General features: G+C 42.1%; 1 protein-coding gene across 1 annotated transcript in view; it reads left to right on the top strand.

The window, feature by feature from the left end:
- Window positions 1-17,023, top strand: part of MEIOB (meiosis specific with OB-fold) — a 1,518,339-nt gene that overhangs the window by 1,201,428 nt on the left and 299,888 nt on the right. The window contains exon 10 of the mRNA XM_044088948.1: window positions 15,229-15,382. Within this exon, the coding sequence (XP_043944883.1) occupies window positions 15,229-15,382 (154 nt within the window). The remainder of the gene's footprint in view (window positions 1-15,228; window positions 15,383-17,023) is intronic.

The raw sequence follows: 17,023 nt of genomic DNA, 5'->3' as shown, positions 1-17,023 counted from the left end.
TCCTTGAAATTGTTATCATGGAAAACTCTCTTTCTGGTAGCTATTACATCAGCTAGAAGAGTTTCAGAACTTCAAGCACTCAGTTGTCGTCCTCCTTATCTTTTGTTTCATAAGGACAGAGTATCCTTACGAACTAACCCGTCCTTTTGCCTAAGGTGGTTTTCGACATCAAATCTAAACCAAAGCATTGACCTCCTGTCTTTTTTCCAGAGTATTCCAATGGGTCTGAACAAAAATTACACTGCCTGGATGTTCATTGTCAATTAAGGTACTACTTGGATAGAACAAAACAATTCAGAAAATCTGATCAGCTGTTTGTCTCCTATGCGGGAAAGCAGAAAGGGACTTTCAGTTTCAAAGGTATCATTATCCAGATGGCTAACATCTTTGATTTCCCTGGTATATGAAATTAGACAACAAAAATTGCCTAATAAACCTAAAGCCCATTCCACCAGAGCTTTGGCTACTTCTTTAGCCTTCAAGACAGACTGCCTATTGACACCATTTGTGCAGCGGCTACTTGGGCTACTTCTCACACTTTTATTTCTCATTATAAGTTGGATTTAGCTTCTAGGCATAGAGCTAACTTTGGTTCCACTGTTCTCAGGAGTCTGTTCCGTTAGGCCACCGGGACAAGGTGCTAGGGGCGGTCCCATCCAGCAAGAATGAAGGCGAGATAGACAACTTAACATATAGAAGTTATCTTCTTACCATAACGTTCCATGTTACTTGTCTTCTTCGCCTTCTTCTTCGTCCACCCTCCTTCCCCTGGCCTGGACAGACCTAGAGGAGTTGTGATTGTGACCTCTCTTTCTACCACCTCTTTCTTAGACATATGCTATTATGCATATTTCTTGGTTCAGGATGTAGGTCACCCTTCTTTCTTCCTGTTGTTAGAGGTGGATTCTGTTTTACAGTTATACTGTTACTGTTATAAGCTGGGGTTAGCTTACAAACGAGATCTGAGGTAACTCTCGCCTAGCATTGTGGGATATAAGGGGAGCCTCGAGCCGGTGGAACCAACTCTCGAGCTTTTAGAGTGGCCGAGTCGGAGCCGAGGTCGGCTCCGAACCCATCCAGCAAGAAGAAGGCAAGAAGAAGACAACTAACATGGAACGTTATGGTAAGAACATAACTTCTATTTCTATTGACTTTTAAGTGCAAAGTCGAAAGGCTACCCCCCCCCCCACACACACACACACACACACACTCAAATATAAGCAAAACAGTGAGGAAAAGTAAGCCAAAATGCAGGACTATAGCTCAGGAAAAATACTGGCTCAGAGATGAAAGTGATTACACAAACATCTGGAGCAAAGGAGAAATAAACTTAAAGAAGGGGGACAGTGGACTGCTGTAAAGAATCAATGTAGCACAGTTGATGGAGAAAGTATCAATGGGACTGCTGTGGTTTAAGAAAATGGAGTTGTTATAGTGGACAAAGTTCTTTGTTTTAGGCTGCCAAAATATTTATAATTTACATAAAAATATAGCCCACAGTCTGGTGTTCAAAATGCAGACTTCACTGTTACATGCATACCTATATGCATGTGACACTTATGTAGAAATATAAAAACACAGTTTTCTAGCTGAAAGAGGCAGTTGAGTTTACTGAGTCTGTGGTGACTGTGCAGAAATACTGCCTCAAAGCTGAAAGTGGTTTAATAACCATCTCGGGCAAAGAGAAGTAAGAAAGGAAGGGAGACTAAAGGTGACTTCCTTGAAGGCAAGAAGTTCTGCTGAAAAAAGACAGGAGGATATATATGCAGGTCGAGTTTAAGATTATCATCCACTATCAACCCTAATAATTTGCTATGAAAAGTGACTTCATTGGTTGCATTATCAAGGGAGACGTCTTTAAATTTTCTTTTTAATGGGAGAGGGATTTAAAGAAAAAAAAGTGGTAGTTTTTATTTCTTTTTTTTTAGAGTTTAGCATGAGTTGTGACTTACAAACCCGTTTCATAATTTTCTATTATTTCAGATTAGATTAACTTTGGGTAAAAAGAAAAAGATTAGAGATTTTGAGGATATAACAAATAACTGAGGTGTTTATTAAACCATGAAAGAAATAAAAGTTTTGGGTATTAGACTTGGAAGAGTGGAGGTGAACGATCAGCAGTAGGCCACTTTTTTGCAATATCTTAAAACATCATATTATGAACTGATGTTATCTCTTCCATCCATTCCTCAAAGGATGGGTCTTTGGATCCAAAATCAGATTAGACTTCAGCCACTCACAAGCTTTAGATGCAGTACTCAGGCCCCTCCCCTTACCCATAAACCCTGTAAAGAACAAAATACCTCAGATCTCATGTGTGGCTTGATTGCTACAGACTTTGTCTTTGGTGTGAGATAAGTAAAATTTTGGAGTTTATCCGTTACTTTCTTCTTTTATTTTGGGATGGAGTTTTTCTCCTTCATCTTTGACCTCCCTTTACCTAAAAAAAAGCTATATAATTTGTACATTTAGTCTTAAAGTTTTGTCAAGGCTCTCTTCTGTTCCTGGATGCCTGTTGGAGATCCTCCTTTCTTTTTTCTCTCTTCCTTTATCAACCTAGTGTTGTTACCTTTTTTTTTGTATGAGTTTTGACAGGTTGCTATTTTTCTTTCTGGAAAGTTTTAAGTTTCAAAATGTATAAAAAACATCAGGGTGCAAAATGTGTGTGGCTTGGAGCCACAAGCTACCTAACTCCAATACACATCCAAAATGCATTTACTGCTTGGAGGCTGCACACCTAGATGAGTAGGGCAGCATTTCTGAAGCCTTCAGTTACAGGGCCATAGTTGAGAGGAGAAACAAGTTAGTCTTTAAGGGGATTCACCCTCCCTCTGTGTGAGAATTATCCCCATCTCACTCCTCTGCTTTTTCTTCTTCTTCTGCCTCCCCTGTATCTACGAAACCAGCTGATCATATTAGAGGTCATGAGAGAGAGAGAAAGAGAAATCTAAATAACCAAAGAAACAGTCTCCTAAGTGTTTCCCTTCATCAGCTGTAGCTCCCAAGCTGTCAAAAATCTTCAAATGCAATCCTCACATTGGAACCGATCCTTCTTGGATCTGGTACACTGTCTCTACCAAAGTCTTGTTTTTCTCCTTGGTGGGTATCTCCTAGATTGGGATCCCCTATTGTCTAGGACAGATATTTTCATAGGGTCTCTAGGCCTTCTTCCACTGCTTCTTGTCTCCACTTCATTATGTCCTCCAGGAGTCTTTCTGAGGTTGACATGGGCAAGACAATGATGAAATTCCTCAGTATCCAGATCTAGGTGGGGGACCTCCCGGATACAGCCCCTGCTGGGTCTGGGGGATTGACCAGTTTTCCTCATCAAGTTATTGCTCCTTCCCAGATCCATCCTGCTGAATTAGGCAGTTGGATCAGAGTTCCCTCCAGGATACGTCTTCTTTGGATCCAAAGGGATGGTTTTCTTTGACTCCAATGGTGTCTTTGATCTGGTCAGCTCTGAACACTTCAGATCGTACTAAAACTCAGGGCTGAGTTGTCAGCATCGAGTCCAGGGGAGATGGTTTGGTGCAGGCACCTTTAGAACTATTCCTCTCTCTCTCTCTCTCTCTCTCTCTCTCTCTCTCTCTGTCTCTGTCTCTTGGGGTTTCAGCATTAGCTCGGCTTTGATGGCAGCTTCAGAGTCAAGTCTGACAGTTCCCTGAGTCTTCTTTAGGGGCCTTAATTCTTTCTGTAAAGACCCCTGGTTCCATCTCTGGCTCAGCATTTGAGACTTTCAAAAGAGTTCTGTCTTGTTCCAGAGAGCCGACATCCCTTTCAAGCTTAGATCTGTCCCTTCCCTGCAGGATTTCCCTGGGTCCTGAGCCTGCTCATCTTATCCCATCAGGACAGCCAGTTTCAAAAAGCTTTGAGCCTGTTCTTGTAGAGGAACCTCTATTGGCTTCCAGGTCCTGTCCAGGACATCCCAACTGAGAGGTGCATTGGAAACACAAGTATAAAAGAAGGCACATTGATTCCCAATAGGAATCACAGACTGACTCACTTTGATGAAGGAGAAGGTTCCCCAGGATCCCCTGTTGAGAACTTCTTGTTCAAAGGGATTTTAGAACTACTTAGACAGAAATTTGGTGGTCATCTGAACCTCCTTCACAAGAGGAGTCAGTATTCCTCAAGGGTTTTGGGGCTGGCCCATCTACTTCTTCACTGGTGCCATCCTTAGATGAAATGGCCGACCTGATCTCAAAATAAGCATGAAAAGAGCCAGACATAACTGAGCCATTTCCCCTCAAGCCTGAAAACTTAGTGTCACCGAAAGGCTGTCCTTATTGAAGCAAAGGTACAGCTGTGGATTCCATGGTGGTGGCCACCAAGAAGGAACTGGCAGAAGAGAGCTCCACTGTCCATCCACCTAACAGGGAGTCTAGTGCATTGGACAGGTTCAAAGAGTGAGTCTATTCTTCAGTCATCTTCGTTATCAGGGAGCTGAACTACTTGGTACATGTCATGTGTTTCCAGAGAGTTTTGACTAAGGAGCTTTCCAAATCTCTGTCAGGGTCCCTATCTACTGAGCAGAGGAAATCCGTTGACTCACAGTTGGCTACCTTACAACCCTTATCTAATGTCTCAATGCGTCTTATTTCTAATGTGATGCAAGACACTTCTAGACTACCGAGCACCAGCATAACTGTTAGGAGAACATGCTTGGATGCAACTTTGTAGAGCATTTCAGGAGGACATCCTTCATCAACTCCCCCATGATGGATCAAGTGACCACGATGGTAAGGCACTGTCTGCTGTATGAATCTAGTTTTCTAACCCCCAGAACCTTTTCAAGAAACCAAAAGGGCAGGAAAACACTTTGGTTCCATAAGTTGCAAGGGTTCATTCCTAACACTTCTGAATTGAGACACACCCCCTCGGCAGTAGGAGAACTCTAATGCTGGACATTGTCTTCAGGACAGAGGTGGTCCGTAGAACCATGGCTTTCGGGACCCCTTCTCTGAGAGGCCCTATCAGTACTCCTGTCACTCTGTGGAGGCATTTGGGGGGGGTACTTGTCTCTGCACTCATAGACCTGGACATCCATCGCTCAAGATGTCTGGGTGCAGACGCTAATAACCAGAGGCTGTTTCATTCCCTTTCTTTAATGTCATGCACCTTCACAAAATTTCCAGATGTTCCAGCCTCACAAAGGGAAGCAGCTGCTTCATAGAGATAAGAAAGCTTCTAAAAATCAAGTCATCCTAGAGGTCCTACCAAAACATTTTGGATTTGGATTTACTTAAAATTCTTTTTACTGCCACAGAAGAATGGGGACTTGGGGCCAATCTTGGACCTAAGCTGTCTAAACAAGTTTGTGAAATAAAAGAAATTTCATATGGTCATAGTACAGTCTATTCTTTCATCGCTAAGAAAACATGACTGGATGTGCTCAGTTCATAGTCATGATTTGTACTACCACATAAAGATGGACTGGCTGGGTGCCAGTAATTTCCTGTTCAAAGCTTTGTCTTTGGTCTCACCACAGTCCCCCCCTTTGTTCACCAAGTTCATGGCAGAGGTTGCGTTTACCTCAGACTGCAAGGGTTCTGGCTGTTCCCTTATCTGGACAACTGACTCATCACTGTTCCCTCTAAGGATTTATTTGTTCTGGGCAGAAACTCCTTGCTTCTCCATTGTTTAGCTCTGGGCATCACAGTGAGTACAGCAAAGTTCAGGTTTTTGCCGATTCAAACACTGGAATTCATCTGAGAAGTGTGGGATAAGAAACTTCAAATTGCCAAACTTCCTCAAGCTAGGATTTCAACAGTTTACAAAACAAGTTGTAGCTGTGCGGTCGTATCAGAAGCCTGTAGCTCCACCTGCAAAACTTCAAAAGCTTTCGGATCTGTCTACCTCTTTGGATCTGACATTTCTTCAGTTAAGTCTCCTGTCCGTAGACAACCAGGATTTTCACCAGAGCCAATGCCATCAAGACTGCATTCTCCTCTTTAACAGGACAAACCACATAGAACTTCAAGACCTCCATTTACCTCTTCATCCTTCAGATCTACCAGGAGCCTGTCTAAAGCTGATATGGACAGAATGATGAGAAAATTTCCCAGGATCCAAATTCAGTTGGGGTAATCCCATCTCTCTTTTCATCTCCCATTGGACCCATGAGCTTTGAACCATCCCAGACACCTTTAGTTACTCTACTGTACTCTGACCCACCCCTCGGCTTTGGAAGTCTCGCTCCAAGATTCCTGGGTTGGTCTGTGTTGGATCTGAAGGCTTGGTCTTTGTTAACTCTGGCATCTTCTCTGATTCAACTGGCATTGATCCTGTCAGAGCTGGAGTGATTTTGGAGTCCTAGTTTGGGCAGTGGATGTTCTGGAAGTAGGGGATTTGACTCCGAGGCTTTCAGAGCCACACCTTTCCCTTGGGGCTTTGGTGTTAAATAGCTTGGCCCTGATTTCTGCTTCAAGGCAGGGTCATGGAAATTCCCTGGGTTGCCTTGGTCAGGTGGTTTTGGCTCCTACTAGGGCAGTGTTGTGCTTTCCCTTGGCTTATACCTTTGATGCAGTGTATAGAGCTTTATCTGCTTCAGGAGATAGGATATCCTCCCCCTTCAAGGTCCTCCCCCTTCACAGTTGTCTGCCCTGGGTCCTGAGTATAATTATTCCATTCCTTCTAGACAGCCAGTCTGCCCAAGCCTTGAGACAGTCCTCATCCAGGACTGCCCACAGATTTCCGAGTCTTCCCTGGATCACCCCCCCCCCCCCATTGAAGCTCTCAGAAGCGTAAGTGCAAGAGGATGCACATCAATCCCCAAAGGAGTCCTTAACAGAAGACACTGACTTTGATGAAGGTGAAGGGGTGTCATTGAAAGACATTCTCAAGCTTTAGAGGCAGAAAGGTGTTTGATCTTCTGAAGCCCCTTGACAGGAGGAGTCAATGTTTAATGAGGCTTTCAGAACTGGCTCTGCTAAGTCGTAGGTAGTCTCCCCAGCAGATGAAATGGTAGACCTCATTTCTTCTCTGGCATGGAAGTATCCAGATGTGACAGAACATATAACTAGGAAGCCAGACAAATACCTAGTTGTGCCTAAGGACCATGCCCACTGGAGCAAGCCCCCCACACCTGGTTGATCCTATGGTAGTAGCAGCCACTAAAAAGGAACTTGCTAAGGAAAGTCCTTCTGTCCATCTCCCTAACAGAGTCCAGGAATTTGACAGTTTCGTGAAGTGGATTTCTACTTCAGAAACCTTTGCCCTCCGGTCTCTGAATTATTTGGCACACAGTATGAGGTTCTAGAGGGATTTGACTAAGGAACTTTTCAAGTCTCTCTTATGGTCCATGTCTGGGGAGGATAAAATGACTTGTTTCTTCACAGCTGGCCTCCTTCCCATCCATATAAAACTCCTCCATGTTGGTAATCTTCCACACCACAGAGGGTGTTTCCAGAGCAGCAGGTTCAAGCAAGCCTGGATGCATTTTTGTGGTTTTGCAGAGCCATTCAAGATGTTCATCAATGCAACCTTTGATGGATCTACATTATTTGGGCCCAAGGTTAAAGGTATTCTCCCCAGGAGTAAAGACACTCTCTCTAGGAATGAGCAGGATGGGAAAACCCTGTCTGCCGAAGGAATACAGGTTTTCTTCCCCTCACAGGACCTTTCCATGGAACCAAAAAGGTGGTAGGAAGATATGGTTATGGAAATTGCAAGGGTTTTCCCAAGCCTGCTATGGAGTTAGCTCTCTTTGTGGCAGAGAGTGCAACTCTAATGGCAGATGTCACCTGTGTGCCAGATAAAGCCCATAAACCCAAGGCTTCAGAAGGTTTCCCAACTGCTGCACTCTGGATGCAGTCAGCGGGCACTTATCTCTTCAACAGGAGGCCTGGACAGCCATTACCAAGGACAACTGGGTGCAGACAGTCATCAGCAGAGGCTACTAGATACCATTTTTGCATTTTCCATTGAAAATATCAAAGAAACTACCAGCATGCCATCCCACCAGAGAAAAGGTGCAGCTTAGAAATAGAAAGGCTTCTAACAAAAAGGGTCATTCAAGAGGTGCCACCAGACCAGCAAGAGTTTGGAACTTATTTGAGATTCTTTTTGGTGCCAAAGAAAAACTGGCACCTCAGGCCAATATTCAAGCTAAGTTACTTGAATCAATTTGTCAAACACTCGAAGTTCCAAATAGTAATAGTTCAGTCCATTCTCCCCCTTCTGCAGCAGGATGATTGAATATGCCTGACAGATCTCAAGGATGCATATTATCACATCAGAATAGATGGAAAGTCCAGGAGATACCTTCCCTTCTGGCTGTGGGCCAGTCAGTTTCATATCAGGGCCCTGCATTTTGGTCTCACCACAATCCCTTGTGTGTCCACCAAGTGTATGGCAGTGGTTGCAGCTCACCTGAGATTGCTTGGATTCTGGGTATTTCACTGCCTTGTTGACTGACTCCTTATTGCTCCCACCAGACATCTCCTGACTGATGCCTTTGACTGCCTGCTCCACCTGTGTTTGGATCTGGGCATCACTGTCAACTGCAACAAATCTCATCTCCCCCTCGACCCCCAAGTCCTGGAGTTCATAGGTGATCATCTAGATGCAGTTTCCCATATTATAAGACTACCTTAATCCAGACTATTCATGTTACAGCAACAGATGGTGCATCTGTTGTTTCTTCATTCACCACCAACCAAGTTGGTTCTGCAGCTTCTCAGTTCAATGGTGGCCTCCATAGCTCTTGTGCAGCTGGCAAGATTTTATATGAGAGTATGGCTTCCTGGTATGACCTAGGGGTATGCCGTCTTGGTTCTTTTTCTGATTAAACTCCAGATACTTTTCTTTCCTATCTCCAGAGTTGGAATAGCTATTTGTGGGTCTGTTTTGTATACCTTTGTTATTTATTTGCAACATCTAGCAAATGGGGCTAACTCGGTCTGAAGTAATATGGGATTTGGAGGGGATTATGAGTAATGGGAGGAGCTTGAGCTACAGATTCAAAGTCTGAGAAGTGACTAAAGTTGGATCCGCGGTTGGATCCAAAACCAAACAGTTGAGGAAGGACAAAAACAGACAACCCAGATACATTACTATGGTGAGTACATACATTTTGATCTGATGTTGTCAATTTTCATTCATTTCTCAACAGTTGGGTTCAGATTCGACTCTCAGATCAGACTCGGCCACTTCTTACAGCTTGTGTATACTGGAAACTCTTGAGCTCCTCCCTTGCCCATAATGCTCTAGTCCCCTACCATACCCAGATCTCATTTGCTGCCTTTGCCTGTGGAAGCGGTTACTGTAAGCTCTTGAACGTTAAAGTGATTTCCTGTTAAATAAGTAAACAGATTATCTCTCTCTCTCTCTCTCTCTGTCTTCATCCCTTTTTTCTTTATAGATGTTTTATTTTTTCCTTATCCTATAGTTAGTGTCTTCTTCTTCTTTTGTTTTTTTCCCGGTTAGGGTTCACCACAGTGGATCACCTGTCTGCTCATGATTGGCAGTGGAGTTTTACGTTGCCGAGTTGCCAGCCCGGCGCCCAACCTTCCACAGAAGGTGCACACACACACATGCACGCACTCACTCACACCTATGGCCAATTTAGTGTGTCCAGTCCATCTACAGCATGTCTTTGGGATGAAACAAGAGCACCCAGAGGAAACCCACACGACCACAGGGAGGACAGGCAGACTCCGCACAGAAGGCACCCTAGCCGAGGATCAAAAAAGAGAACCTCTTGCTGTGAGGCGGCAGTGCTAACTGCTGCACCATCGCAGCCACCCCTTATCCTATATTTAGTGTAAAGTAACTTATTATTAGTACTTCCTCTTATTCACCTATACTCTTGTGGTTACTTCTTTAATTACTATTGTTGGTAATCTTTCTCTTTCCTTCTTATTTTCAAAACAAAAAATGTATATGTAGATAGTGTTAATTTTTTTTAGGATGGCTGAAAAATCTTTGGGCATAAGATCCCTCTGTCAGATGCTCATGATTCTTGCATTTATTGGTTAGTCTCGGCACACTTAAAGGTGTTATGAGATATTTGTAAAGCTTTCAATCAGCAGGCGTTTATTGATCGTAAAATGAAGCTGATTTTGAAAGGTCTTCTGCCTACGACCTTTTTTTGAATCTTTATCTGGAGCTCAAGCCTCCAAACCAGACAAAAAGGAGTCCCGAAAGCATCTGTCGGACCCTTCCGGATCCACCACTCCATCTTCTGGTCCTACCACAGAACCAGCCCGCAAACTTTCAAAACTGAAGACTAAATCCTCAGATCTGTCTCTCTCAGATACCCGATCTCCTTCATTGGATCCAATCTTTTTTGGAGTTTTTGGAGCCAAAACAACTCCCTTGGAAGTGATATGCATCCTCTCTATACCCTGTTTCCTCCCAGCTGGCATTACCCTTTTTGGAGAGGTGTTGCCATTCTAGGTCTGTTTCAGTGGCCTCTTCTCATTTTTTCAGGAGCCTGATGGAAGCAGATGTGGATAGAATGATGAAGAAGCTTCTTTCGACACAGATACAGATGGGAGTTCTCCCAGCTCCTACCTCTTTGGGTCCAGAGACCTTTTCCAGTACTACTCCACCCATCTTGGCTGCTTCTTTGATTTGACCTTTAGCTTCGGAGCCCTTGGATCCAAGTTTTTCAAGACAGTCTGTATCGGATCTGAAAACTGTTGCATTTTCTGCTGTGTTACCTTCTCGGAGAGGACTGGCTCCGAGTGTATCGGAGCTGGATGACTCTTGGAGCCATAGTGCTTTGTCAGGTTGGAGGTGTTAGAGTCAACTCCGAAGTTGTTGGAGCCATCTCTGCCCTCAGAACATTGGCATCTGCCTCAGGTGGGTTCCCTTCTGGTCAAAGGGAGCCAACGGTCTGGAAGCATTTCTTCTCTGCTCCATTGGCCTCCTTCTCCCCCAGAGCATTCTGCCTTTGAGGTGGTAGAGAGAGTGTTCTCTGCTTCTAGGGAGTGGACCATTCCACCCTCCTTTGGAAATTCCTTCTGAATCACATGTCTCTTTGTGCCTTGAGCCTCAACACTCTACTCCACAGGGACAGTCAGTTCAAACTCTCCAGTCTACCCAGCAGGATATACTTATATCTTTTGATACTTCTCCAGAACATCCCGCTGAAGAAGTCCCTAGGAAGAGAAAGTGCAAGAGGAAGCACTTAGACTCTCATCAAGAGTCAGTCACAGAAGATACTGATTTTGATGAGGAGGAAAGGTCCCCAAGAGCACCACCTGATGACGTCTCATTTGGAGACATCCTGGAGATCCTCAAAGAAAGGGCTGTTTAGTCTACTGATAACCCTTCCCAAGAGGAATCGGTATTCCTGGAGGCCTTTGGGTCTGGCCCATCTACTTCCTTGATGACTCCGCCTGACAACGAGCTCATTAATTTGATCTGTAGGCAGGTGCAGAAGAAACCTGATGCTGTGAAGTTGAACCCCTTCAGGTCTGCTGTACTCCCGTAAAACACTAGCTGTATTAAATGTTCTAAATGATGGTACTGGAATATCTCACTGGAAGATTCATTTGAGATCAGTTACAGTTTCAGTCATATTCAAAATAAATGTAAATGCTTAGAATACCTATTTCAATGTTTGTTGTTCACTTACTCAAATGTATCTGCAGAGTATTTTACTGTGCTTTGTATGTACCAGTACTGTCTCTGATTGCTCTGTTATTTGTGTAGTTCTGTGGTACTTTTGTACCACATTTTGTGATTCATATTGCTCCAGAAAAATGTTACTTGTAGATAATTTACTCAAATAGTTTATAGGTTTATAGGTGTATAATAGAGTAATGATGACTTGGACCTTTATAAGCTTAACCATACAACCCAAATGTGACCCACAAATCTGATTTATATAGGGTATCATTTACTGTCTGCCTCTGTCCTTCACTGACATAGGTGCCAAACCAGGGATGAATTTCCGATTACCCATCCACTGCTCTAAGTTGCACTTAATTAAGGATCGGGAGGAACTCTGCTTCACATAGATGGGGAGCCCATTCCAGAGAATCTGAATTCTCCGAGAAACATAACTGTCTTTCTAACATGTCCTATTTATGTCACAAGTAAAATTTAGATTTTTAATCTAGTAGTTCTGACGCTGTTTGTTTTGTGGATATGCAAAACGTTCATCAAAACAGGTTTCAGGGATGCCTTGCATGCCAGGCAAAGATCACCTCTCAGAAGTTTGTATGATACCGAGTAAAGAGATAGGGCTTTGAGGCACTCGATACAGGACATTGTGTTTACTCCCTGTATTCTTTTTGTAAGGAACCTTTGTGAATATTCCAATTGCTGCACGTTTCTAGTTAGTTACACAATGAAGGGGACATTTTATTCCATGATTGGTCTGATGAGGACTGAGTGCCCTCATGATATGATAACCTCTCTGGACCTAGATGCCATGTTCTTCCTTATAATTTGAGCAACATAGAAGGGCTTTTGGCACATGATGATCGAAGGCTAGGTTACTGTCTAAATGAGTTTCCAGATCCTGGACTAGTGAATCAACTTTTAGGGTTGTTCTGCTGATGATGTAATAACCCAGGGTGGCTGACTTCCCAAAAGGTACTATAATGCATTCCTTGGTATTGAGTTTTAAGCCATGGCTTTGACACCAAGCTTTTGTCTGTGTAGACCTTCCTGAATGGTGTTCTCATCTTGGGGGGATTCAGTGACTGCTCCCAGTTTGCATCATTTGTGAACTTGGTTAGCCAGAGGCCTTTGACATTGGCTTTGACATCTGAGAAGCAGATGCCTAAGAGGAGTGGGCCTTGCACAGAGCCGTGGGAGACTCCACTAGTGACCAACCTCTTTGTGGAGGTGGCCTCAGTGATTCTGACCTCCTGAGTGTTATCAGTCAGCCAGGTAGTTATATAGCATTTTATAAAGGGGTTTATACCTAGTTCCATAAGTCTGTTGACAATGCCCAAGTGAGGTATTGTATCAAATACTTTAGCCAGATCTAGGTAGGCAGTATGCACCATTTCCCCCTCATCCATTGCCTTAGTGACCTTTTCACCAGATTCGTTAAGCATGAAATTCCCTTGATAAAGCCAAACTGTGATGGATCTAGAGTCTGGAGGTCTCCTCTGTCCTTATTGCTAATTGCTATGATAATTCTTTCCATGGCTTTGCAAATAAGACTAGTCAGACTAATGAGTCTATAGTTTCCAGGTTCCAGGATCTGTTGAAGGTCCTCTCTTATGAAGGGGGATGACCGTCACAGTCCTCTGTTCATGTGGCACAAAGCCTTTTTTAAGATTATAGTAAAATATTCACTTCAGTGGTCCTGATAAGTAGCATTTTAGACTGTTCAGAAGACATCCTGGGATGTTATTTGGTCCCATTGAGACCGTGTTCTCGGCTTTAGCGAGTGCAGCTAGTACATGCTCCCTAGTTATAGTTGGATAGGTTATGTTTGAGGGTGTTTTTTAGGGAATGGTTGTGGGTGTGTGGGGAGGTCAAGTTGAACCAAATTTGTCTGCTAACAGGTTTGCTATTTTGCCAGGCTCGTGACTATGACGCCATTAACCACCAGATCAGCACATTGCTGTGTGCTGACCTTGAGATTTCTGCCATAGCTGAAGAAGACCTTATGGTTATCTTTCACCTGGGAAGCTATCTCAACCTCAAAGTTGTCTTAGTGTGGCCTAATTAGCCCCCTTAGTTGCCTATTTAATTTGACAACAGTTTTTATCTTCATGGGAATTACCCTTCCTTATTTTTGTCATAATTTTACCTTTTGTTGTATATCCTGTTTAATTTGGGACGTCACAAGGGCAGTTTGTTTCTGGGACTAGACCTGGGTTTACTTCTGCTAGGTACAACAGCCTCTATGCAGCCATTAATATAGTTGTACTAATTCAGAATAAGGCTGCTGTGTTCTTGGGGTTTGGAGAGGCACTGAATTTTGACAAACCATCACGTAATAAAAGGTCATCTGCCTTGGAATAGTTCCTAACTGTTCCTGGTTTTAATGGGATTATGGAACTGATTTTGATTTTGAAAGAGATAGCTTTATGGTCAGACCTTACCAGGATGGATTAGACATTGGGGGGGGGGGGTGCAATGTTCTCGCATACTTCTGAGCAAAAGGTCCAGTATGTTACAGCCTCTGGTGTGCGTATTCACTGTTTGGTCAAGGGTGTTCATATATATGAAGTCCAGGAATCTCTGTGCCTGTAGATTTGAGATTGTGTAGGATTCTCAGTTTATACAGGGGCAATTAAACTCTCCCATGTGTAGGGTGTTAGGTCGGATGGTAAGTGTCTCCAGCAGGTCCAAGTATGCATTAAGAGCTTCTTGAGACATGGAGGATGCCCTATAACTGGCTAGGTTATAGTTCGGGATTTTGTGTATGTTGATCTGCACATGGAAAAACTTCAGCATGCTATCCTGTTTGATCACCCTAGAGGTATGATTGTTACTGATGTGTGTTGAGACACCTCCACCTTTAGCCCTTGTCTGTGCAGCTACTGGTCTAAAAGTGTGGAAGACACTGAAACCTTTCATTGCTGGGGTACCTTCTGCCACTTTAAATCAAAATAAGAGAGATATGTCATTGAAAATAAAAAAATGACCATTATTAGAGATGTTTCATTCCTCACTTAGGAATATTGTATACATAAATTGCAAGGAAAATCCAAGGACCCGGGATATGTGTAAAAGCCTGTTAAACTCATAAACATATATTTTTTTCTTAATAGCAGAAGGGAATTTTCTAATCAAATCATAAATATAAAATAAAACAACAAAGAGAAAGTTATGCTCAGGAGCTATGCACTGTCTAAATATTATGTAGCAATTCAGACTGGCTTAATTTCTTATGGGACAGAAGTGGATTTTGGCAAATAATTTTTAAATATGTACATATATGTTTATGTAGTAGGCAGCAGTCCAACAGGCCCAAGAACTTTCAGTGGAGAGTAGCAGTGGGCAGGGCTGAGAGTAGACAGGGACATTATTGTATTGGTATGGAGCCTGGAAACCATGCACATGTTCATTGACTTTACTGGTACAAAATGTTACCATAATTATAGAAATGAAATGGAAAGGCCTGCTTCACAGAAATTTTCCTTTCAGCCACAAATGCTCAAGTCTGCTACTGAACTCAAGTTAGTAGTATGACAGCAGGTATAGTAGTTAGTATGTCATCCCTCTGAATGTCAGATATGGCAAGAATATTTGTTTTGTATATTCTGAACCACAGTTAATAGATTTCATTTTCCATTTATTTTGTAGTTTGTTCTATTACGGATGTGTATAATGTGCGGCAGCTAAAGCAAAAAGCTCAAGAAAATGGTGACAAATCTGACCCTGTTTATGGAATAGTTTATGCATTTATTTCAACACTTAACATTGATTCTGAGATTAATAAAATAATACGAACAAGATGGTAAGTTATTTACTGTCATCGTTATCTAATTTGGGAAATGTGATTTTTATTATGACAAACTATATTGAATCTGCTTAAAATGGATGGTGTAAGGAATATGTGTATATCTTTATATATCTATAAATACAAATGCATGTGTGTATGTGTGTGTGTGTGTGTATACGAGTGTGTGTATGTGTATATTTTTTCATTTTATTTTATTTAAACAAATTCAGAATAATAAAACAAATATGTTTCATAAACAATATTTTGAGAAAACACATTTACATGTGCATCACATATGCAGATCATAACAAACTTTCATAGTACAACGTTTATAACACATAAAGAGATAAATACTAGACAAAATTAAAGAGATCACAACTGCACTGATGAGGCGTATGGCTTATTCCACTGTTGTGTAAAGGCTTACTTAATACTAAACCTGATACATATGTCAATCACATCAGAATCTGTAGAAGTTTTATTATTAAGACTCAAAACTTTGATTAGGCCAACAAAAGAATATGGGGACTCTTTTTGTATGTTTATCAAAGCAAACCCAATAAAATGAGAATATTTATTCCAAGAGTTTCAAAATCTAAAGTGTCACCATTACCTGCAAGCTTTAAATTTTTATTCACTGACTTACAGATTGGTAAGGGGTGATCTTATTAATGCCTTCTAACCATTTTATGGTATGGCATTATGGCTGCAGCCTTAATTTTAATACCTTTTCAACACTGAATGAGCATGCTAAAGTATTACCTTTGTGGGTAACATGTAGAGCACTGTTGCAAAAGCCTAATTTGTATGGGTCCTACCCTTTGTGACAGGCCAATTTTTCAAAGGTTAAGGGTGTTTTCCACCATTCCAACTGACAGTAGATCAAGAGGCTGTCCATATAAATACATTTAGAGTGCAAATTACCCTGGTGCTTTTTTTGCCACAGAAGAACACTGGTTTAGTGGGCCCCACGTAATGACTGATTGGCTAGCGATCCTTCAAAGCTGGGCAGATAAGTAGCCTGTTGGAGCAAACTTACTACTGTGTGTATTTTTCTGAGGAAAACTTTTTTTCTGTCTGAAAGATATTGTTTTGCTAGGATACATTTTATTTTAGAACATTTCTCTTAACTGTCCAGATTTTCAAAGAATGTCTAGATTTTGGCTCATATTTTTGGTCTGTTCCTCATAAAATTTGTGGTTTTCTTATCAAATCACTGGGATGATCTGAGGACTGAAGTTACTAAATAACGGCATACATTTCAGTTTCAGACTTCAAATCCTTCAGAAAATATATGTTAAAACAAACCATGTTACTCTAGCAACTTTCTAAGCTTATAACAGCAGTATTTAAAATATGTCCCTATTTTTGGGCCTTTGTTCCCCCCATTTTGTAGGACTTTGTCCACATTTCTTGTGGTAAGAGACTGAGGTATATTTTAGAACTGTCATTGAATTTTTAATGGAGTGTTATGTGTAAATGTTTATGTGAACATTTTATGAGATACTAGTTCCTTGGAGTACTTACTGGTTTCCTCTGGCCCCTCTGGTGTTAATGTTCCCACCAATATTGGCCAGGGGTTAGCCACATCTTCTTCAACTGGCTCAGTGTCTATCCTGTGTATCAGAGCATTATTTTCTTTGGGTCAGAGAGTTT

Source organism: Protopterus annectens, chromosome 12.part0, assembly GCF_019279795.1.
Source record: "Protopterus annectens isolate FY-2018-M chromosome 12.part0, PAN1.0, whole genome shotgun sequence".
NCBI classification, from domain to species: Eukaryota; Metazoa; Chordata; order Ceratodontiformes; family Protopteridae; genus Protopterus; species Protopterus annectens.
This window is presented reverse-complemented; position numbering and strand designations above follow the sequence as displayed.